The sequence below is a fragment of the Anser brachyrhynchus genome (assembly GCF_964034855.1).
Source record: "Anser brachyrhynchus genome assembly, chromosome: 7".
NCBI classification, from domain to species: domain Eukaryota; kingdom Metazoa; phylum Chordata; class Aves; order Anseriformes; family Anatidae; genus Anser; species Anser brachyrhynchus.
This window is the reverse complement of record NC_137701.1, coordinates 18,219,865-18,243,234: the sequence shown is the minus strand read 5'-3', so window position 1 is coordinate 18,243,234 and position 23,370 is coordinate 18,219,865. Positions and strand designations below refer to the sequence as shown.

The 23,370-nt window shown below is 38.2% G+C and overlaps 1 protein-coding gene across 3 annotated transcripts in view; it reads left to right on the top strand.

The window, feature by feature from the left end:
- AGPS (alkylglycerone phosphate synthase) overlaps positions 1–23,370 on the top strand; it is an 83,799-nt gene that overhangs the window by 34,251 nt on the left and 26,178 nt on the right. For 2 of the 3 annotated variants that reach the window (XM_080599499.1, XM_080599498.1), the window contains 8 exons: positions 6,055–6,144; positions 9,908–9,998; positions 13,503–13,623; positions 13,701–13,775; positions 15,383–15,454; positions 17,257–17,336; positions 20,195–20,275; positions 21,955–22,080. In XM_080599499.1, coding sequence (XP_080455625.1) covers positions 9,924–9,998; positions 13,503–13,623; positions 13,701–13,775; positions 15,383–15,454; positions 17,257–17,336; positions 20,195–20,275; positions 21,955–22,080 — 630 coding nt within the window. In that variant the 5' untranslated portion in view covers positions 6,055–6,144; positions 9,908–9,923. Of the gene's footprint in view, positions 1–4,089; positions 5,775–6,054; positions 6,145–9,907; positions 9,999–13,502; positions 13,624–13,700; positions 13,776–15,382; positions 15,455–17,256; positions 17,337–20,194; positions 20,276–21,954; positions 22,081–23,370 lie in introns of those variants that run through there. The other variant, XM_080599500.1, reaches the window with a different exon arrangement.

The following is a 23,370-nucleotide window of genomic DNA, read 5'->3' as shown; positions in this document are numbered from 1 at the left end:
TCTCAGGAATATGCATCTATGCTCTTATGAGTACTTTAAAACTTCTAAAGACTTCTTGTATAACAGTTTTTATTCTGAGCTAAATTCATGATTTGTTTAGATTGGAGACCAGAGGATGATAACACCAAAGTGTAAGGTGAGCAACAGGGGTTGAAGGAAGTCTGGAGAGTGGAGGGAGTGTTTCTTAGGCTTAGCTTTTCTACTGTAAGTATCTTAAGTTCAGTAAGCAACATCAAAGTTTTGTTTGAAAGATTAGATTCCATGTGTGACTTGTTAAGTGTTGGTAATAGCACTAACTCTTTAGGAAACAGTGTTTTTTAAGCAAAACTTGACATTAAGCTAAATCCTGGCATAGCTGGCTTCTGAGCTTAAGGTAGTGGAAACTTTAGGCAAAGAAGGAAAGGACTGGTCCCTTTAGAGTCTTAAATCAAAGAGCACAAGCCTGTTGCATTGAGGAAGGTGTGGCAGTTCACAGGAGGCTTATTGTGATTGCATCAAAGCAGGTAATTGCTTGTTAAGGTTATTGCTTGAAGTATAGGAGCAGATAAGGTAATCTGATTCTCTCACAGAAACACTAGCCTGATTAAAGAAGATGTCATCATTTGAAGGCAAACATGACTTCATATGCAACAGCAACTTCTATCTATTATTTAAGTAGTCATGTCTTTGGGCAGATGGCACGTAAGAAATGTCAGAATTGAATTTAAATAAATATAATAACTATCCTGTTAGATCTTTTGATATCAAGTAAACCAAACGTATTCATTGGTTACGTTTTACTAGAAAAAACATGCAAATAAAAGTAAAACATGCTTAACATATTAAAGTACAATATAGATTGTTACGTGAAAATAAGTAGCTACTTACACGAAAAGCAGAATTTTGTAGATCAACTTCTTGATATCTACTGAAGTCTTAACTGCTGCACAAGAAAGTGAATGTATATAGCTATTTAGTTAAGCCTAAGATTTGCTTAAGTTGAATAGAACAATCTTTGCTAACACAATAGACTACAATAATTACTTTGACTTCCTAGAAGCTACTTTGACTGGAAGTAAACTAAAAACATCTGCCATGTGTGTAAGGGTTGCAGTCAGCTGGAGTTTACTGTAATGTTACTATACCTCTTAGTAGAGAATAAATAATGTGAAATATGAAAAAATCAGTTGTCAATTCAATGTGATGGACAAGCATGATGTCTCTGTGGCCTTGTTACATCCAAACGTTGTTCTTGTATGTAAGCCTTCTGGGTTGATTGTATAGGCCAAAAAGTATTATTTAGTGGTTATCTGGTGAATTTGCTACAGAGCATGCTAAAAATCTTGTATGTAATGGGTAAAACAGTCTTGTCCAGGATCTGAGCTTGTTTTACTTGAGAAAATAAACAGCATACTGTTCATTTGTTAAATGGAATTTTTGAAGATAGTGAAGCAGGTTTCCTGCATTTGGAAGCTTTCAAGAAATACTTCTTACAAGACTGATCTCTAGTGTTTGAAAAGCATTTAAGTGCTTATTCCTTTACTGCCTGGAAGTAGCCATGTGCATGTATTTTTGCAGTAGAGCAATCCCTTGAAAGATAAAAATGAAACTGGTATTGACTGAAGTAGTATATGGAATAGAAATAGCTTCTTTTAAGGTAGTCCCTTGCATAAGAATCATGATTTGGCTAAGTGTATACTGAGAAGCATACGTATAATATCTTGATTTTCTTCATACTGATTATAGTGGTTAATCTTTAATTCACTTAATTCACTAAATAACATAAGCTTTCTACAACAGAGCAGTGGAGAAACACCAATTTACTTGTTCCTTGGGGCTTTGCTAGTTAAAACATGGTGAAATGTGGAGTAATGAAGTAGTTGAGGCTAGTATCATGGGTAAGGAGAATTAACTTTTTTTTTTTTGTCAGAACAGTTTTAAACAAACAAACAAAAAAAAACCCACCACACAACAGTACTCTGGAGTACCTGGTTCCTTCAAGTCTTTTATGCCTAAAGTTGTGTCTGCATTTTCAGTTTACAGTAGATTTAAACTCCTGTAAATGTGAACCCAGGTTCATGTTGCTGTACGAGGTATTTAGCAAACAGAATAGCAACAGTATTAGGTGTATGTGTAAATGCAGGGGTTTATCTGGAGTGCAGGGTGAAGAACCTCAATGTGTCTCAGTTTATAAAAACAGGCATCTTACTTGACTTGAGAACGGTTAGTTCTGGTTTGCTGCAGGGGAAGGCTCTGCAGAAGGGCAGAAGTATGACGAGCACAGCAGATATTCCCCGCCTGTAGCCTGTCATTCTTCTCTGGATAAATAATGCTTTCACAAAGCAGTTCTTGAAGTGGTTCCTTGGGCTACGTTCCCTTTCCTGATTTCCAGACACCTAATCCTAGTTTACTGCTGTCTCCAGAAGCTCTCTGGAGTGGCTGGCCGGCTTGTGTTTGAGAGGTGTGCCTGTGTGACCCACACAGGCCTGTGCCCCACAGCAGAGGGAGGGCGACCTTGTGCGGTCACCTCAGGGGATTCAGAACCCTCTCCTGTAGGTGTTCTGAGTTGGTAGCCAAAAGTCCGGCTGAGGTGAGCTTTGAGTTGCTGTTCGGGTAACGTCCTGCCTTGCGACTCCTTACGCAGCACCATAATACCACACCTGCTCCCGGCCTCGAGCACCACAGCCGGGAGGACACGTGCGTTTGTGTGGCGATGTGAGGCAGGCAGCCCGCGCCAGCCCACGTGCGAGCCCTTCCAGCTCCCGCTTCAGTCTGGTTTCCAAGATCGTGGCGGCTCTTGGGTGGCACAACAGGAGCGGTGTGTGTCTTAGGTGTGTGGTGCTTAAAGGCGAGGCGTCACCTAATGACTGAATTGAAAACGCTGGTGGGTATTGTGGGGAAATCACTGTGGGCGTTTTGGCTCTGCTCCACCCGAGTCGCATTGATTGGTTGGATGGCACCATCTTCCATCCTGCCGTAGGGTGGCTGTGCTGAAGAAAATGAGAGAAATGATCACTGCCCATTTAGCAAAGTAGTCTGCTTCAGTTTGTATGATGCACGAGATCTTCAAGTTCTTTTGCGGAAGGCCAAGGGAGTTCTGTTGAGGTTTGTGTGCTTGGACAGTGTATCTGTGTAACAAGGCAAGGAGTTCAGCATTGGCACTCTTGGTTAAATCACCCGCTGCTGCTGCTGAAGTAAAATTCATTGATTACTTTAACTTGGTTCCAGTATTTCACAGAACATAATCTTGTAACTTCATAAGTAAAAAAAATGTCAGCTTCTAATGTTATCAACGTGTTTTAGACCCACCTGGAAGATAAAAGGCTATCACTAACTGTTGGTGATATTTTTTTTCTTTTAAAAGTAAAAACTCCTTCTTGATTGTCAGTTCTATGTATTGTGTGTGTAGTTATTTGGTGTGTAATTGTGGCATGAATTTGGAACTGCTGGAAATAAGCATCTATGTTGTAATTTCCATGGGAGTTAAACTTTTGGATGCTCAGCTTCGGTTCCTGCTGGAGGCCCTGTGCTGCTGCTTCAGTTTCCTAGGGAAAGGAAAACATTTTCAAGCAGTCATAGTGCCTGTCACTAAAACAGGAGATTTGGAGAGAGCTGGCAGATGTTGTTTTAGTTAAAATGCTTGGGTTTGGAGGACTCAGCCTGCCCCGGCTGGGGGAAGGCTGCCACCTCGTGGGCTTCTGTGCGATTTTTAAACGCCTTTATTTTATTTATTGTGTGCGCTGTGCTCTGCACAGCTTCCTGCCTCGTGTCTCTGTGGTTATTCAATAGCCAGTTCTTCAGAAAAGTGAAGAGATATTTTATTTGTTGAAAAGACTTTGATGTTAAAATGCAAATATATATAAACTCTTATTACATCAAGTCAAACTAGTATTTCAATTCTGGGCATTGTAACGAAAGTGAAATGTTTAAATTCAGTTAACCTAAGCATGCTGTTTCTGCAACACTTGCTCCTATTGTCACCGTTTCCATGGTAACTTTTTTCTTTCATTTTTTTTTCCCTTCAGGCAATATCATTACTTATTTTACACATATATTATGTGTGTGTATATGTAAGTGTGTGTATATATAATATCAAAAATGTAAACCAAAGCTTGCTTTTAACATGTCTATGTTTAGCACTTCATCCATTTCTGTACTGAAATTAGCGTTTCAAAGTTAGAAGGCAAGGAAGAACTGATCACTTTCTAACATTTCTGGCTAAAATAGTCCATATATGTCAAAAGACAAAAGTAGGGTTAATGAGCCTGACATTTTGTTGAAGTCAATGTAGCTGAACAGGAAAGCTGTCATCTTTAAATGAGACAACTCAGGTACGATATAAAACTTATGAGCACTGAGTTTAAAACAAGAATAATGACAAGTGTTAGAGAGAGGCCATGTTGCTTACCAGAGGCCCTGTCATTTATGAATTGGAGCTGAGTAATCAGACACTTTCCTTTATATTCTGGTCTTCTAGGCTTCTTCTTTAGGAAGCCACATGCAGTATTTCCTCTAACTCCATGCAGTGTGGGCGTGAGGTGCTAGGAACCACTATACGTAAATCAGATAGCGGTTCCCAGATTGGCAGTGCTCCCTGGTGTGATGGAACAAAGGAGGGAATAAATGTCAGATGACTCAGTACAAAACAGCCCTTGCTGCCTCCAAACAGAAACCTTGGAATTGCTTGGTATAGCACTGAATGTGAAAATTAGATGTTTGCAGTGAACTTCCTGTTGTGTTTACCTGTCACGAGATACAAAGCTGTCCGTTATGCCAGGGGGAATGCCCGACCGTGTGGTTGGAGGTAGTTGAGATGTTTCAGAACCAGCTGTTCTGCAAACATGTTAACTGTTGTGTTAGTTTTATGTAATTACTCTCAACACACCACTAATGAGCTATGTTGTCTTTCAGAGCAAACCGTTATATGCTTATTTCATTCAGGAATAGTCGATCCTGAAAACTTACAAAATTTGACTTCTTAACCTCCATTTGGTATTTTAAAACCTGATGAAAGCACCAGGTACTTTAACACCAACCTAGGAAAGCAGGCCTGCAGGAAGGGCAAGGAACAGGGAACTAAGTCAGCTTAGCAGAAAGAGCTCCTAAGTGGATCTCTGCTCACGGCCTTAATAGTGCCTCCCCTGAATTTGGGGAGAGGTGTCTGTCCCTACAGACATCAGGACTGGTGGTGGTTTCAAAGCTGCACTTACTCGGTTTACCACATGTCGGCAGTTCCTTTAGTCTGGTCCTTTGTGTCTTGATCTGTCTGATCACCTCTAGCTTTGTTGCTGCTTTCTCTGCCCTGTTCCATGCATCACGCTTAGCAGCTTATTTTGGCACTGCCTTGAAGGAGCCACCCTTCAAAAATAGGGTGACGCTGCTTAAGTTTTTCTCAAATTTGGTTTATTAATATCAGGTCTGTTCTGACTTTACATAATTTGATAAACCAGAGATCGGGTGTATACAAATACTCCATTCAGTCACCAGAGGGAGAAATCTTGCCTTGACAAAGACTGCAGTCCTAGACACTGTTTCATCAAACAGTTTAATTTGGCTGCAATTTTAGTCAATTCCTCAGTGTGTAGGAGCAACGTGCACTGGCTGTTTGACAAAAATGTATCAGTTACTAAGTACTTGAAGTTCCCTGTAAAGCTTGCTTAAGAAGTGCTAAGCTTGTCAAAGGCTTGTTGAAATGTCGGTTTCAAACAGCTGTACTAAGTGCCCATGTTTTCTTCCATTTGATTCCTTAAAGGCCGTGTGTACAGGCAGTTTGAAGAAAACAGGCTTTGATTAAGGCAAGTCTAATTACAGCACAGGTAGTATGTCAGCAGCCCATGGTAGTGTTATCTCTGTAATGAATGCCCTTGGTAATTGATCAGCACCCAGTTACCTTGCATGTAAAGCTGGAGTTACAACTGCCTTGAGGCAGAGGTTTCTTTGAGTTGCAAATTTTTTTTTGAAATAGTCACCACTGATCATTGTCAGTAACACTCTCTCTGTATATATTTATGCTATTACTTATACTATTCTATACCGTATTTATATATATTTATACTATTTTTTTCCTCCTTTAAGGCAAGAACTTCTGAAGTGGAATGGATGGGGGTATAATGACTCAAAATTCATATTCAATAAGAAGGGTCAAGCAGAATTTACAGGAAAAAGGTAAGCTGGAAACTTATATCAGTAGAGTAAAGTATTTAATTTAGTATTTTTTTGAAAAGCATTTAAAAACTGCACTGTTCAGTTAAGCTGAAAGCAGCAGAAAGCTTCCTGTATCTCATAGAATAGGTCATTAGTTCTGCACTTAACAGGTTTACTGAATTTTACACACAGCAGTGAAACTTCCCCTGGAGGAGTGGAATCAGACCAAGAATCTGCACCACCACCTAAAGATTTAGGAAAACATGCAGCAGTTCTGTGGAGTTGTGCCAGTTTTGAGAATCTCATGAAAGTCAGCAAGTTGCTTTACTTAAACTTTTGATTTGTTTTAGGTTTCTTAACCTTTGTGCATGGAGCTACCCTATCCTCCTAGCTTTAAAAACAAAAATTGCTCTACAGCTGCATGTTTTGTGGTGGCAGCATACATTTTTGATCTATTGCCTACTAGCCCTTAATAGAGCAAGTTCGTTTTTCTGAGAAATATCCATTTCAGTAAAGACAGCATTAACTCTATTTCAAGATCTCTTTACTTTATTCCAGTGTATTTTAAGCCTGTCACTTGGTATCTTACTGTTCCCTTTTGCCTGAAAGGAAGGGAGTCTTGCAGTCTTTTTAGTTTAAAAAAATAATTTACTTTCAGTAAGAGTAAAAATGATGATGATGATAATAAGGAAGATCAATAAGTTTGCTAGGGTACTGTCCTTCAGAAAAGCTCCTTCTTGTTCTTTGAGTTTCTGTAAACTAGCATTAGCTAGTTTGAATCAAAGCTGCAAAAATCTGTCTCTGGTGTTGAACACTAATGCTGAATCTCTTAATTTTCAGGCCCAGGTTAAAATGCAAAGCCTTAACTAAGGCATGAGTTTACTGTATGCTATTCAGGGAGATCGTGATGATCTCTCCTTTTGCCAGGATTCTGACCCTTGTCACTCTGCCAGTCATGCTTTCGTCTGATGTCTTTAGTTTATCTGGGGTAGGTTACGCTGCACAGGAAGAATTTATGCAGGGTGATTTGAAAGAGGCAATGGTGTAGGGCTAGACTTGATTTTTTTTTTTTCATGAAGAAGCACTGAGGCTGCTGTTTAACTGATGAGTACTAGTCCCTTTTCTAGAAAAAGGGGAGAATGGTGTTTTTCCCCCCACCTGCATTTTCTCTAACTGTATGAGAAAGTATTAGAAAGGCCATGTTGGCCCCCACCAGTGTAGTTTTCATGGAGTAGTTCCTCTCAGTGGTGAAAGAAAGGTGGGGCTGTTTAAAGAAGGAATGGGAGCCTGGCTTCTTGTGATCAATTGTGGTTGTAATCCAGTAGCATCTGCAAAGATTATGTTGGAGATGCCTTTTAGTATCCAGTCTTCTTGTTTGCACAAGACTCAGCTGTATCCCCTCCTCCACCTTCCTTCCATGCTGTGAGGAGTCCTGGGCCCTTTCTAGTCTGTGCTTGTAAGGCCCCTTGTCTTTACAGTGGCTGTTCTCTGAACCCTCTCCAGCTCTTTTACATGTTTCTGGAAATGCAGAGTCAAAAGTGTGCACAGCACTCAAGATGGGGATAAACCAGGGTTCTGCAGATCAGTGTAAAAAAATCATCTGTCTTGTTTCTCATACCTGCCTTGATGATGCATAAGTGAAGATGCCTTGATTTTTTTTTTTCCTGTACTGACTACTAGTCTAGTTCAGCAAAATATGCATGTAACACTTTATTCGTTCGTTTGTTCTTGTGGTTACATCACAGCTCATCTTTCTTCATTTGTCTGCTCAGTTAGGAAGGAGCTTGGGACCTTAAAAATACTATCAGTGTGCTATGTCTACCTGGAAGACCTTAGTATCATTCACCTGTTTGGAGAGTCCACTGTTCGTTCCAAATCACTGATGCAGGAATTATGTAAACTGGACCCAGGACCAGTGTGTGGCAAGTTGCACTCCTGAGTCTCTCTTAGACAGTGATCAATAAGCCCTGACCCTTCAGCCTGAAGAAGAACCTTTCCTTCAGTACCGTAGCAACATATTTTCTTTACTAGCAATTGAGGTAGAACCCCTGTGGGAAATCCAGAGGAGTGTGTTGACTGCATCCCCATTATTCACTTTCTTTTCACACAGTCATAGAACTCGAGGGGTTAGTGAAACAGGAATTCTCTTTATGGAAGTTGTGCTGACTGTCCCAATAGACCATGCTTATCTACCTGTCAAATGATCTTTATTACTGGCTCTACTGTCTCACCAGAGGTAGGAGATACTTGTCTGAGCAAATAAACCTGTTTTTTCCAGGGAGGAGAGTGAGGTGGGTTTTTTGTTTTGTTTTGTGTTTTCAGGGACTTCTTGCACGATCAACATATGTACAAAGCTTACCCCTGGGTAACTAATAGTAATTGTGTTCTGTGCAGTAAATTCACTAACTCCATCTCTCCTGGGGCTTATGTCTGCCTTGAGTTAGAAGTTGTTAGATTTCTGTTAACTTATTCAAGGACAAATTAAAGGTAAGATTACCTTTGTAAGCTAGCTGTAGCAATAGGTGGGCAACACCAAAAAGTATGTCTAGAGAAGAAACACCAAGCTGAGCCAAGATGCTCTATACCGTTGCAGACTCCCAATTTACGTTAAACTTTTGTGGTATACTTTTGTTGCTTATTGTGCTTTCCTGCCTACGGAATTCACTTACCTGTTCTGTATGGATATGATGATATATAACAGCAGTCACAGGAGGGATCAGAGGGATCACCGAACATAGCCTTCTCAGCTGAAGAGTCTAGCTGAGTTAAGATATAGTTGTAGCCTTTCATCTCTAGGAATACTTTTTTTTTTTTTTTTTTTCTCCAATGAGGTGAGCTGGAAGGTAGTTAAGATGAGGAAGCAAAAGGAATTGTTCTTTTTGCGCAACTGGTGACTTAATTGTAGCTGAGAAGGACAGGGTCATAACTGGATAGCTATGGTAATTAAATAATCGTAGAAGAAAGATCCATGGGGCCTAATGCAGTGACGTTATATACTATAGGATTCTCAACTGCTGAAAACTTGTGATACCAAAGGAGGGTATTTGTTTTCCTTTTTTTCAGAGAATGCTTGTGCATATATCATAAACATGCACAAGGTGTGCAGATGTACACAGTTAAGTTTCTACCTCACTAGGGTTTAAGTATGGGCTCAGCCTCACTTGTTCTTGCATTTGGTATGCATGATTATAAACAGCTTCTGTGTCCCTTGTCTTGTAACTAACTCTTCATCTGTCACATGGCTAAGCTCTTGCCAAGGGGGTTGTGACAGACACGTTCATGGCACTTGATGGGTTTTGATGCGTTCTGAGGGTGAGAGAGGAACCTTTGACTCTGTTTTTCTTGAAACCATCTAAGGTATATTGAGCTGGGTTTGTGTGTCTGAGGTTGCTTTGGTTTACATTTCAATGTGTCTATACATACATGCCCTCTATCTGTAACTGACTTGTAAACTATGACACTTTCTACATTACTGGGAGATCTTTCTTAAAAATGAAGATGGGGGGGTGGAATGTCTGAAAAGCCACATGCTGCAATTCCCAGATATCATGAAGGAACATAATTTCTAAGTTGTTGACATTTGATTTTTGTGTGAAGTATAGAACATATAAATACAAAGAAATTATGCAGCTGCGTGAAAACTAAATGAGCAGAAGCTTTGCAGACTTCTTTAAATCCAATTTTTCATCTAACTTACTATTTGTGCTTACTTAGAATCAAAAGAAGTGTATCTGACATACATTCTTTTAATTTAAAATGACCCTATGTAATATTGACTTTTCAGGTACAGATTAGGTGGTATGGTATTACCAACTTTTAAGGAATGGATAGAAAAAACCTTTGGAGCAAGTCTGGAGCACAAAACTACCTCTAGAGTAAGTAAATAGCTGAACCAGTTCCCTTGAATGTTAGTCGTGGTGATTGTCAAAACCAGATTGTTAAAGATGATTCAGCTGTTTGTCCTGAATGTCGCCTTCTATATAATTGATTTAAATTGTGTGTTATAACACTTCATAGTTGCTATTTGGTGTAGAAATATTACATGAAACTTTCAGTGATTTAGCTTGACTTGTCATTCTAGATCAACTGGTATGACTGTGATAACATAGGTGGAAGATACGGTGACATTCAATTGTACAGTGTTTTTAGTGTATTTAATGTTATCCAAGTTCTTATTTGACAGTAATATTTTTTCACATCTGGATGCTGAAAACTGGCTACCAGAATACCTAAGATTGAACTGAATGTTCAAAAAAAAAATCAGAATATTCTGGGTTTTCTGAAGTATACATATTTTGCTTTTCAAAAAGAATAACTCAGCTTGGAGTGAGGTCATTTTAGGAAGAATTCCTTTGAGGCTGCAGGCTTCTGACTCAGTAACTGCCTAAGCAGCACTGGAAGCAGGCTGTGCTCTATACTTGTATGACGACTGTACAGTGACTGCAGTGATACTGCTTTGGTAATGTTTTTTTAGCCATTACTTGAGTGAGTTTAAAATTTTGTTTTCCCTGAAGCAGGCCATCTCACTGGGCCTGAAAACTTGAGCACTTCAGTCTTCTGCTAGTCAAGCCATTCTTTCATCTGCTATAACTTATGGTCTCTCCACGTGCCAATATAATATTTCAGAAATGTTTGTCTTGATGGGATTGTTTTCCTTGACTGAGGTTGGTCTTAACTGGCAGGTGCTCAGAGCAAAATTGCTTTAATTCACTGTGACCAGTGGTCCTGAGGGCTGTTGTTCCCTTCCTACATGTATAGAAAATACAGAATAAAGCAGAATTGGGGGACTAGGGCAGATTCTTGAATATTATCTTGATTCCACAACACACCCTGAAGAGCTGGTTCGCAGGATATCTGCCAGCTGTGTTGCATGCTTTCCTGTTATACCATGCACCTCTGGTTCTGATGCTTTTGTTACAGTCTGAAACAGGCTGGCTACCTTGATGCAGAACACAATTCTTCGGAGTCTCTCAGTGTGTATCTGGACTTCTCATATCTAACTTCTCATAGCTATTCTCAGGTACTGCTGCAGGTCCCATTTTCATGTCTTTCTGATAGCTCCTGGTTTATGTTTCAGGTTGTCATACTGTATTGGTTTTCACCATCTATTGTCATCAGAGCATAAAGGAACTCAGGTATAGGAACAACAGCAGGAAAGGGACCTCTTGGTCCATATGTCTTTCTGTCTCATCTCTTCCTGCCTCTGTTCTATGGACTGCAAGGGTTTCCTGTTGCATGCAACCTTTCTGTTGTAATTAACAATAGTAAATGTACTTGCTTTTCTGATGCTCAAAGCCTGATGACATTTTTTCCTTTTCAGTCTAGACTTATACAGCAGTTTAGACCTGGTTCACGTAGATTTCCTGTCAAGCCTTTCAGTGTACAAATCTTTAAAATATCTCAGTCCCATAAGAATAAATAAAATTATTTTTGCCTGGCATTCTGCATAGGATTTATATGAATATTAAATTTTCAGTCTTGACGGTGGAAAAATTAGAGGACTAAAATGCTTGCAAAAAAGGAAAAAAACAAGGTACTTAGTTATCCATAGGGAAATGCTATAGCTTTAAGTAGTTCATCTTCCTCCTGTTGAAAACCAAGATCTTCCAGCATTTGGTGTTCAACTTGAAATGAAACAAAATGGTTCTGTCTACAAAAATCCATGAAGAAACAAGTTTAAACTAGAAAATGTAAGCAGAGCTAGCAAGGATTTTCTTTACCAAAGAGGTTTAAAGATCCTTGTACATTTCGTATTGGTTTGTTTCTCATGTTTTCCAAGTTCGTTAAGAGTTCTGCTCTTTGGGTTAGTAAATGGTGCTGTGTGAATGTGCATTAATAGCACACTAGCAAGAGCTAACTAAGAGCAGCAATCCAAGACCTGACTTCCCCTCTGTTTATTCTGACTGGCCCCTAAAATCATGATCTTTTAAGAGCAGCATGGCTCTCACCTGAACAACACAATCTCTAGCTTCTGTATTTGTAGGTGACAGTGTGAATATGTTGGAGGGAAAAGCCTTTTTCTCAGATGTCTGACACCTTATTTCAAGTATAGCATCACCCTTAAAAAGCCATTCAAAACAGCACCTCTCTGTTTTTCCCAGGAGTAAATCATTATTAAAACTATATTTTCATTAGGTCATGTGTCACGTATGAAGAAAGTAAAACAAACACTTGGCTATCATTTTGTGCCTCTGAGGTTTTGTGAGCCATCAGACATGAACCTAACTGATGCAATTATTCTTTCCTTAAGTGATCCCTATAAGTACTCTTAATTTCTGTGTAACCTTATGTGCTTTCTTCTGAGGTGGACCCTGTTAGGCAACCTGTGGATCTAATTACTTGAAAACTTTCCTGGTGAAGGTTAAATCTTCTCTTCTTCAGATCTCACTGCTCTAGGAACCATCCCTTTCAGAACAGACTGCCATGGTGGCAGATGTGAGACTATAATCTTTTTTTTTTTTCCCCTCTCGCTGTTGGCTTGGTAACTGGTGCTATCTTCTAAGCTTTTATTTTAGCAAGCCACCAGTTACATGTTGGCAAAAAGTGTGAGCACTTCTGGAGGCTATATGCAGAACAAAGAGGAGTGAAACTCTTCGTTCCAGGAAAGGAAACTTGGATGGGGGTGTGTGTATGTGTGTATGTGTGTATATATATATATATGTATATATATATATAATGTATATTTTATGTAGAAGGCTGAAAAACTTTTTTCGAAGGAGCTGATCAGGACTTCTACCTAGAGGTTTTTGAAAACACCTGCATGTTAATGACTGCACGAGGATTTTATGAAGTCTTGTTGATGTGTGAGGTCTGCTTAAAGCATTCCTGTTATATTAGATCAATCACACTTAAATTTCTGGTATGTGACAGAAGGAGGGGAAGTGGGTTGGTAGAAACAGAACTGAAAGTACCGAGAACTAAAAGTACTGGAATCTGCATAGTATATGGTGGCCTTAGTATGTATTTCTCTGTATTGTAGGAGAAATTTATGTTCAAAAAGGAATTTTTACCTTAACCTTTATCAACAGGAGAGTCTTTAGTCCTATTCAGGCAGTTGTTTTTCTCGAATTCTGTAAAACAAAGTATTTTGTCTAGTCTGCCCTCATAAGCTAGTTCATTTCCCCAAACCTGTTAGGAAGAAAAAGGGAAAGAATGCGCTACTGGAATAAAACTTTGTGTGCATCTAGTCACCTGAATACCAAGCAGGACAAATGGGATCAGTGGCTGAAGATGAGGAAAAGAACTTCTGTGTTTCTAATTTCAAATAGCTATGTTTTGGTATCAGTTAGTGGTAAACTGTTTTTTTTTTATTTTTTATTTTGTACAGAAATGTGGTAAGAGGGAGCCTACCTTTAATTAACATATTTTTTGTATCATAGGCGTCCTTAAATGTTAATGATGTACCTCCATCCATTGTAAATGAAGAATTTCTTCAGGATCTTAGAGCCACTAATATCTCATATTCACAGGATGCAGAAGATAGGGTATTCAGAGCTCATGGTAAGAGAACTTCATTTATATAAGTGTACTTTAGATGCTTCCTGTTTGAACTTGTTAACTTATTGGTTGTGTTTCAGGTCACTGCCTACATGAGATATTTGTTCTCAGGGAAGGAATGTTTAAGAGAATTCCTGATATAGTTGTATGGCCTGGTAAGCTTAACTATTTTTTTTCTTCTTCCTTCTCAACTGTTTCTGAATTCTTGTGCTTTCTTGTCATGGGGAAGCCATCTTTGTTCATTGACTTAACTCATCTTTAGAGAACCTAAAGGATTCGCTTCATGAGGAAGTTGAATTCATTTTTAAATATAGTTGAAGTTTCAGATGAAAGCTGAATTCATGACTTGAGTAACCACAGCATATTGTGAACTTGTATGTGCAGCAGGAATAGTTGTCTAAATGACACCCTAAATCTTGTTTTTAAAGGAGAACGTGATGATAGGAAGGTGGTGAAGTGTTTGTATTAAAGAATTTGGTCTTATGACGTGCAGTTCTTTAAAAGTAATTTTGAAAGTACGACACCTGTAACTCCAATCAGAAGACTCTACAAAGGATCATTGACTCGAAGAAATGGCAGTGCAATCTGAGTACAGGCTAGACCCATTTTAAATAGAATAGAATAATCACTAATGCTGTTGTAGGTAAGAACATGTAGCAGAAAGTAATGCTTGGTTTTATCTAGTAGAAGACAAATATCTAAACTGATAAAACTCTGTGCTAACTCATGTGATTTTTTTGTTTGCAAGTCATATTTCTCAGGTCACTAGGACCTACTTTCCATGTGCTGTTCTTCAGTAGCTAATGAAAAAGGCATCTGGTCTAAGTACCTAAGCTTTATGAATCCAACTTTTCTTTTTCCGTTTATTACTTTCTGAAATTTCAATAGCTGCACTGTATTAGAAACCCAAAGATTAGTCTTAGCTCAGTTTTCATACTTTATTTAGAAAAACAAAATTGCATGGGAAGGATAAAAGAGACGCTGTAAGATGCTTCTGAATATTTGAGGACAGTTACTGACATGACAGCATTGGTGACTAAGAACAGCGTTCATTACCACTCCATTTTATTTTGTGCAGCTCTGAAAGCAACTGAAATAAAATGAATGTATTGGTTTAGAGCTGATCTGTATGGCCAGAGCAAAATAGCCAGAGTATGTAAGCCTATGCAGTCAGTCCTGCTTATTCTCTGCTGTTTGCAAACACTCAGGTATATGTTACATCTGATCTTTATTTGATAGTCCTTCTCCTTCCCTGTGCACATGCATTTCTGCTTCCGCCTTTGACCTGATGTACAATACATTCGGAAAAAGTAAATTTGACCAGTGGGTCTACTTTTGAAATGGAATGTCAGCCAGGAAGAAAAATATTTGTTGCTCAGCTCTCAAAAAGGATTAATTTCATTTAATATAGATTGGACAACCTATTTTCAATAAAGCTTTGAACTTAACTTGTTCTCCAAGATACCTCAATTGTTAACTGTTTGGTAGCCCGTCTTGCCCTGAGAATTCCCAGAAGGTCTCAATCTGTGAGCAGTGACCAAGTCTATAGTAATTTCTTTATAATTTAGATGTGAAACAATTCTACTTTTACTGTAGAGCTTTGCTAATTTTTGGTCCAGACCATTACGGTGTCTACCTCTTTGAAATATCTTCCTTTCTGGTGTCAGAAAAGGAGCTGTTGAGTATCTAGACTCTTGATATTTAAGCAACAGTAATAAGTCCAAATCCTCTTTTTAACTGTTTGTTGTTTGTTTGTTTTTAGTTTGCCATGAAGATGTAGTTAAAATTGTGGAATTAGCATGTAAACATAATCTCTGCATAATACCATTTGGTGGTAAGTATTAATAAATCTCAAATCTGTTTAAAATCACCAGTGCAAAAGTATTGTACTTCAGTTCAATTAAATCTGCAGTTTTAGTAATGTATAGTTCAAAAGTTAGATCTATTAGCAGTACATTGAGTGCTGTCAATTTTCTTGCAGTATTAAAAGCTGCTCTATTCAGTTTAGCAAAAGTCAGAAGTGTAAAAACCATGAATATTAGGGGTGTAAGAAGAGAGGTTATGAGAGGTTGAAATCTACCTCTGTGCTTGGAACTCTTCTAGGAAATAAGAGAGACAATTATCTATTTTGAAGGTATTTTTTGGATACATTTCTTGTGCTCTGTTCCCACAAACACCTATAAATTAGTTTGTTCATCAGAGTGCAGTGTATTGTTGAATCTCGTAGGTCCAAGGAGGATAGTTGTCAGACACAATTTTGCAAAATCATTAACCATAATTCTAATTTCTTTTTAGACACTAATCAACTTGGAAGTTAGAGTAGATGTTTCTCTTGTAAGGAGTTTTCAGGAAATGTTCTGGGTTTTGTAGAACATAAGCAAAAGCCTGTATAATCTGGGTCCTTTTCAGTCTAAATAACTTCTAAGGAAGTTCACATTATTAATTGTGTATGTTGTTTCCTCTAAACCTGCTGAGGTAGTGTGAGTTACCTGGTTTTGACTTGGACGCCAGGTAACATGGGATGTTGGCTCTCACAAGCTTATTTCTGTAAGAAGTGTTTTGTCGAGAACTCTTAATTCTGTGTGATAAGTCTAGGCCTTGGTGCTTATGCTGCAGGCCCATGTAGGAAGGATGTTTACTATTTGAGAATATAAACATGTCATTTCGGCTCCATTAGTTTGATATGATGCTTGTTTCTCCCTGAAATGCTTGCCAGATACACTTGGAGAGCTGTATGACTGCTACAAATCATCTTTGGTACCAGTAAATGAGTATAGGTGAGAGCAGCAATATTGACTAGCTCATGTTCACTGATCGGGATACAGGAAGATCTTCAGGATTTTGTCTAATCTGGTATATTTAACTACGGTCGACTTCCGAGGCTATTGTAGGGGTTGGTATTAAAATATCATCTTTCCTATTATTGGAAACAAAGATGATGTGTCTTGATGCAGCTGAAGAGTACTCGTGTTTTATTAGCTGGCACCATCTCTGTACTTGCCACTGCTTGTTCTTCTCTGTAGTATTCTAGTCTCTTTTTTTCCTATGGCTTTTGGAGTCTTTGAGAAGCCAAAGGCTTCTTGGACACTGTTCTGCAACATGCAATGAAGATGCACTAGAAACCGCCAGAGAAGTTTGGTATTTGTTTTTATTCATCCATGTTTATAGTTACACTCTTTCAGTTTGTTTCTTGCTTTCAGGTAAGTCTTGCATTCCTAAATTAAGTAGACCTCTTCACTTCCACCTAGAAAGTGGGCTGTAGTGCCCTTTGTAGTGCTCTCAGAAGAATACATAGAAACGGCTATCTCTGTTTCTTGGGTGGCTTCATTTCTTATCCCTCCCTGCTTGTAAATTCTGCTCCAGGCTTTACAGCAGCAGATGAGATGGTCACAATTTCATGGTTTGTTTTCAAGTGCTGTTAAAGCCTTCTGTTTGCTACAGCGTTGCCTTGATTTTGTGAAACTCTCAATTCAGAAGGACAGCTTTAGAATATTATATTCATTAGCTTCAAACAGTTAATTTCAGTGATCTTACTTTATTAAGCTCAATGTTAGAAATGAGGGAGAGAAGGATGGGTATGTGGGGAAAAGGTTACCAGAGAATTTTACCATTGCAATATCCCTCGCATATTTTCAGGGGGAACAAGTGTCTCTAGTGCCCTTGAATGCCCTGAAGAAGAAAAAAGAACAATTGTCTCACTGGATACATCGCAAATGGTATGTATCTCTTCTAGGGGGGGAAAAAAAAGTTGAAATTTCTTTCTTTGTTGAAGAACAGATCTGAGATGGAAGTATTAACTTGTACCATGTATGATTAAATCAGTGCTCCTTCAGTTAAAGTGATATTTTGTTTAAGCTAGCCCTGTACTTTATATGACCTGTGTACTTAGAAAAAAATAAATCCTATTGTTGGACCTTCTTATGGCAGCTTTACTTAAGTCAAAGTCAGAGGAAGGTACTATTCTTCTATATTGGAATTGTCTAAGTTAAGTGAAAGTCTAGGAGGAAGCTAGTTGTTCTTGTAAATTACACTGTTTTTTACAGACCTAAAAATATACTTCAACTGTGAAGGCTGATAAGATGGTGTAATATCTATAACTCAACCTGCAGGATTAACTTTTTTTAAGAAATAAAATAAAAATCTCCATTTTGTGTAGATATCATCTCAAGAACGTGAAGTTCATAGTTTTACGGCATTCCGGAAATTAAGTTCTGTAAAATTTAGTCCTAGTTCTCAGCTTTCCTTTATAAAGAACTTCTATAGTTGTAAAATGACCATTTTGTGGTTACATAGTAATGAGATGCTTCAGAAATAGCTCTGTGTCTCTTAATGTTAAGCTGTACTGTTTCTTAGCTCCTGCAGAACTTAACTCCTTTATCCTTGAAGGTAATACCTGGGTTTTGGCTTCCTTTTTTCTGCTTATTTCGTGATGGTTAGGTTAAGTTAGTAGCTTCTGAGTGTTTCTGGCTACAAAGTGACTTTTCTTCTACAATGCAGTAGTTGTGCATTGAAGGAAACTCTACATTCACATATGGGGTGAAATTCAGAGTACAACATTGGCTCAGGCCTTTGTTTGAACTTACTGACTCATCGCCCACAGCTTTGACTAATGTCTGGTTTGGGGGTGGGAGAGGAATGTACTAAACTCCTGCTATCATCCTTTTGTGTTGGCTAGACATGTAATTATATATATCAGGTCAGGAAACAGACCGCTTTTTTGAATGCATCTTGAATAATGCTGCCAAGCAATTTTTGTGCTCATTGATGTGGAGTGAAAATAAAGAAACTAGGGTGGAAAGGACTCCCAGGGCAATTAAGTTGATCAGACAAGTTTTACTGTTTTAATAGGCAGTTAATGGTTATTTTTGTCTTACATGTAGGGTCTGTGTTGCATAAAAACTCATTTATGTAGCATCTCAGATCAGTTAAGTAGTCCATGTTGAAACTGAAAGTGTTTTCCGAGTTAAAACAGCTGGCTATTGAGGGGAGAGAATTGTTTTAAAGTTAATTGTTCATAGTTTAAGTTGGACTACAAAATGTCCACATTTGCCACTTGAGAAAGCAAGGCAAACTGAGCTAGAGCTGTTCTCCTTCTATGCAATATAATAACGCAAAATTATACAAGTGCCATACAAGTGATTTGGAACACTTGTAGGAGCTCCCCTGTATCCTTTGATTTTCATGAAATTTGTTGATTTCAATAATAAACTTCTAATCTGACGTCAATTTGGGCATACATATAAAAATAAAATCTGTCTTTGAGTAAAAGGTGAATCAGCAGTCTTCTGCTGCAGTAGACAGCTCTAATGCACCACGCGGCATGTAGTTCAGAGCATAAATACTGTAAGCATTAAGGAATAGTGAGTTTTTAACTGTACTAAATGGAAACTGCATACATGACTGTAGAAGAACTGTATCCAGAAATCTGAAGAATGTTGGGCAGTGTTGTTTTTGGCAAATGAAGCTTGATGTATTTTTTGTCAACAAGTCAAGGCTTAAGTTCTGTATAATAATTAAGACTTCTGAAGGATGCTTAAGTTGAATAACCAAACTGCCAGCAGTTTACCTACCAAGTCACTGTGTGAACATGTAATATCTACACTTAGTATATGGTAGTATATATAAATATAAAAATGTGGCTGTAGTGGTCCTTCAGGTAGTAATTCTTGTTGAAAATGAGTGATATTAGCTTTATTCAGGGAGACAGACATAGTACATAGTACACATACTATTATTTTCATTTCTGTGATGTCGTGTTAATATAAATACAGTATTTATGCTGTAGTCTGTTCCAGAATTTGCAAAGTAAAGGGTTGTTGCATGTTTCCTTTTTCTACTGATTTATCTTCATAAAGCTGTTTTTTCTGAACTCTCAATCCTGGATAATAACTCTACAATTACTTATCAGTGAAGAATTGAAGCTGAAGCTTCTGTGGCATTCTTGCTATACACAGAGCTAAATACAGATTTAAGTTTCTACTTCACGTGGATTGTCCTCATTGATAATTACTCTTAGTGTATCATTTAGTGTTTGCTTCTTTCCCTGTTTAGTAGATAATGCTGATGGGTCAGTAAAATGGTATAATCCTTCCAGGTTTTCAATTTCTTCAGTGTGTATATTCTCTGACATCCTATAGCATATCTTTCATCCCACTCAGTCTGTTTAACTCAGGGATTATACTCAAGAATACTTACCTTGGCATATATCCAACGTCCACATATTTGGATTCAGGCACCTTAAATTGTGTTCTTTGTGGAAAAATGTTGTATTGCTTAATATCTGTAGGAGTTTTGGCTTAATATTTTCTGGATTTTCTGCACTGTTTCTATAAATGTTCCCAGTATGAATTGACTAATAGCTATAACGTTATTCACTTACAATAGTGACTTTGTGAATTGTAACCTGTTGTATCACTGTTTGAGGGAGTGAGGGCTCAGCTTCTGCTGCTGTAATAACTGGAACTGTATTAACAGTAACTTATATGACCAAGTATTTTTGATCATATAGCATTAGGGAAGGAAATAAAAAAAATCCTTTAACACTGATTCTTAGTTTTGATTGGCTTTCCAACAGAATCGGATTCTCTGGATAGATGAGAAAAACTTAACAGCGTGTGTGGAAGCTGGCATTGTTGGACAAGATTTGGAAAAACAGGTATTTTTTTAATGTCAAACATGTGGTATTTCTCCATATCATTCTTCGTTGTTCCTCATATCTTGTCTAAATCGCTGCATTACATACATGGTTATGAACATTACGTGCATAGTTAGGAACCACGTTGGATGCTGTATTTGATACACATTTTTAAATTACAATTTTTCTTTTAGATGTAGCCACAAAATACATGTACACTAAGTTGTTACATCCTGTGAATTGTCACCATGCTTTCTACTTCAGACTTTGGATATACTCTTGTGGTTGCCAGGCGTGACACATTGTGCTTGTTTTGTGTACTACAATTTAAGTACTGTGATGATTAACACCTGTGCAAACTTCCACTGAAATACAGATAGAATGCAGATATGCATTTGGACAGTGCAGCAAAGGGAACTGCTTGAAAGACTGTTTTGCAGCTTGCTAGTGTTAACTAGAACACAGAGGGATTTTCACATTAGGGCAGCATGAGCAAGATAGAGATGAGTAGGGTAAAACAAACAAACAAACAAAAAAAACCCTCAAAGGTCAATACTATGAACATGTGGTAAGTCCAGGCAGTTGAAACAGGCAAGGCTTGGAGGGAAGAAATTGAGTTCTGGTGGCAGGTAGGTGGAATGTGTAATTCGCATGAGTTTGGATCTACTGCTTTGTGCATGCCCAGTCAGTTACAAGTATTCAAAAACATGGTCTCTTGCTGTGCTTGTGTTTGTACAACTTGTAGACATCTGTAAGCTGTGACTGAAGCAAACTTCTTGTCCTCTGAGGGTATGACAAGGCTTCAACACTTCCCTAATGTGATCAGGAAGCACTTAAAGTCACAAGCTCTTCCAGTAAGAGAAAGGACCATGAGCTAGATGAGTCACCATAGACATTACATAGACATAACTTTCAGTCACTAAAGTTAGAATCACTTCGTGCTACAGAACATAGTTAATAACCCGCATTATGTGGTATCTACTTGGATGTGGGTATTTCAGTTGCCCAGTGCAAATTGATCATCTCAAACACTAACACAGTTATCACTTAATGTGAAAGTGCTGGGTCTTTAATTCTTTCTGTCCAACAGTTTTGGTATTGCAATTCTAAGGGCATCCAATCAACCTCAGGTGCTGTGCAGATGGCAAAGCCAAGCTAATACAGAAAAATGAGAAACAAGTGACTACTTAATGTACAGGAATGCGTGATCTGCATCACAAATAGTTGACAGTGTTGCATACAGGAAGCCCAACCAGATGGCTGTATATTAAAACACATCACTCCTTGAGAGAATTAAGTACAGGCAATTTGCTCACATTTTCTGCAGACCTGCTGCATATCACATTAGAATGGAAAGAGCAAGAGATTAAGTGCCTTATTTATTCGCAGCATTTGTGCAAAGTTGGCAGTTACTTAGTTATGATTTTTTTCTGTATGTATCTGAATTCTCACCTTCTTACAAACAATAGAGGTCTTAGTTTTAAAATATGGGGGAGGAGTATTATAGGTTGATATATAGCACAACATATACACAGGAGGAGCAGAATCAATTTGCGTTTCATTTATATATCAAAGACAAAATTTGTGCCTGAATAATTGTGTGTGTTATCAGGATATTTGCTCTTTTAAAGAAAATAAACCTAAAATATTCAATACTAAGCAAATGCAAGCTCTGTAGAATGTATTTTTACTTTCTTCAGCTTGGTGAAAGTGGCTTCTGTACAGGCCATGAACCAGACTCCATGGAGTTCAGTTCACTAGGAGGATGGGTAGCAACACGAGCATCAGGCATGAAAAAAAACATCTATGGAAACATTGAAGATCTGGTAAATATTTCTAATACTTTTTCTAATTAATTACTCTTTTGGTTGGTGGTTTAACTTGTGTAATGACATGAAGTGAGAGGGAGAAGGGAGAATACACTGCAGTTCTGTTAACAAGTGATACAGTTTTGACATCAAATCTTGACTCACGAGCTTGTTTGCTAGCTTTTGGTATTAGTACTAATAAGCATTATTGCTAATCTAAAAGCTTCATTTTGGTACTCACTGGCTAGCTTCAGGAACTGTGTTGTCTTGGCCTGTCCTTGCTGCCTTCTTCCACTGTTTCATGCTCTCTATTAATCCAGTGTAATAATTCCGTTAAATATGTAGGGTAGTTTCAAAAGGTGCCTGCTCTCTCCTACCTGTTGTGCTTTCTTGAAGTTGTCTGGTGGAATCACTACGTGTTGACAGCAAGCTAGTTCTATCTGCCTTCCCACTTCCATAGGCTAGTAGATTGTTTTTCTTCAAATCAGCACACTGATCTAATTGATCCTGTGTGCACACAACAGTGAATTGTAATCCCACTGCATAGTATGTGGGGGCAATGAGGAAGGAAGCAAGGGACTGGGCATGGCAGTATTCTACTGTTAAATCTGTTATAAGCATTAAAATGGTTCATCTTCATATTAAACCAGGTAAATTGTTTCCTAAAGCATTTTGAATTAATACTTTTTCTGTTTTAGTGAGTATACCGAAGTCAAATCCTGCCTCCTTGCCTTGAACTTCTAGCTCTTTCTCATAATAGCCCTTCCTTGCCTCTTTTTCCCTTCCCTTTCCTGCAGCACACTTTTTGAGTCATATCTTTAACACCTCAGGCTTTTTCATCATCTCATAGTTCACAAACATGTCTGTTCTGTGCACAGAACAAACACTTTACTATCAGCGAATGAGCTTGGCAGCAAATAAGTAGTTTTTATTCAGTAGGTCTTGTTGAACTAAAACTGCTAGCACTTGTATCATCTGTACCCTACTGCCTGAAGTGTTGCTGTCTGGTGTTGTTTTTCTTGGACTGGGAAATGTGAAGCAGAAGGCTTTTCTATCGCAGGAGCATAACTTCAGACTAAAATGTAGCTTCTGAAATTTTCATTAGGAGGGGATAGGTTTGAAAGCTGACTCAGAAACGTTCATGAGTTTCCTAATGTCATAGTGAGAAAGTTTTGGGGAGGTGTTTACTTTCTGAGAAAATCTTACATCTAGAAATAGTGTGTTATATAAGCTGCCTAAAATCCACTTGTTACAGAATCACCAGTTCGTAAAATGCATATAACAAAATTCTTGAAGAACTCAGAACAG